This window comes from Peromyscus maniculatus, chromosome 4, assembly GCF_049852395.1.
Source record: "Peromyscus maniculatus bairdii isolate BWxNUB_F1_BW_parent chromosome 4, HU_Pman_BW_mat_3.1, whole genome shotgun sequence".
NCBI classification, from domain to species: Eukaryota; Metazoa; Chordata; class Mammalia; order Rodentia; family Cricetidae; genus Peromyscus; species Peromyscus maniculatus.
The window spans coordinates 66578612-66579783 of record NC_134855.1 but is presented as its reverse complement, the minus strand read 5'-3'; the positions used below and the strand labels follow the sequence as shown (position 1 = coordinate 66579783).

Genomic DNA, 1172 nt, shown 5'->3' with positions numbered 1-1172 from the left:
TAGACCCTTGTACTTGCAGAAATAACTAAGATACCCGAGGAGAAAAAGAATCACCAACAGGAGGGCCACTGTGATTATTGGAAGAGGAATTCAGGACTGCTTATTCACAAATTTCTATCAAGTTCACCATTGTAAAAAAATAAGGAGACAGAGTTTTCATGTTGAAAAAGATTCATGGCCATACACATACTTCAGGACAGGTCTTGTTTTGACTTCTCATCTCTGAAACAAACCTCCTCATAAAGAGGTCAATGGGACAGAGTAACAATGTCACAGAATTTATTTTCGTGGGCCTTACTCAAGATCCTGCTGGACAAAAAGCCTTATTTGTCTTGTTTTCACTCATCTACATTGTGACAATGTTGGGAAACCTGCTCATTGCAGTGACAGTGATCGCCAGCCCTTCTTTAGACTCCCCAATGTACTTCTTTCTTGCCTGTCTGTCACTCCTGGATGCTTTCTATTGCAATACCATCTCTCCAAATTTGATTATAGATTTATTATATAATAAGAAGACTATCTCCTTCAAAGCTTGCATGGTCCAGCTCTTCGTAGAGCATTTATTTGGTGGCGTTGAGGTCTTCCTTCTGGTATTCATGGCCTATGATCGCTATGTGGCCATCTGTAAGCCACTGCACTATTTGACGATTATGAACCGACAGGCTTGCATCCTCCTGTTGCTGGTAGCTGGGGTTGGAGGCATAACACACTCTCTGATTCAAGTTCTGTCTGTGTATAGACTTCCTTTTTGTGGTCCCAATGTCATTGATCACTTCATGTGTGACATGAATCCGTTACTGGGACTTGCATGCACTGACACCTACTTCCTGGGCATTACTGTCATTGCCAATGGTGGAGTAATCTGTGTGGGAATTTTCACCTTTCTCTTAGTCTCCTATGGGATCATCCTAAACTCTCTTCAGACTCATAGTCAGGAAGGGAGACGCAAAGCCCTGTCCACTTGCAGCTCACACATCATGGTAGTTGTCTGCTTTTTTGCTCCCTGTATTTTCATATATGCCAGGCCTGTTTCCAATTTCCCTATTGATAAATATATTGCCGTGTTTTATACAGTTGTGAGTCCCATGCTGAATCCATTGATATATACCTTGAGAAATTCAGAGATGAAAAATTCTATAAAAAAGCTCTGGTGTAAAACACTAACAACATAA

The 1172-nt window shown here is 41.1% G+C and overlaps 1 protein-coding gene across 1 annotated transcript; it reads left to right on the top strand.

The window, feature by feature from the left end:
• The first annotated feature begins 232 nt into the window (after nucleotides 1-232).
• On the top strand, nucleotides 233-1172 carry LOC102906507 (olfactory receptor 4A5-like). Its single transcript, XM_006998642.3, has one exon. It carries the CDS (start codon nucleotides 252-254, stop codon nucleotides 1170-1172), a length of 921 nt encoding a protein of 306 aa, XP_006998704.2. The 5' UTR covers nucleotides 233-251.

Excerpts from the sequence above, each read along its gene's own strand:
- LOC102906507 (XM_006998642.3), top strand. The coding sequence starts at position 252 with ATGGGACAGAGTAACAATGTCACAGAATTTATTTTCGTGGGCCTTACT.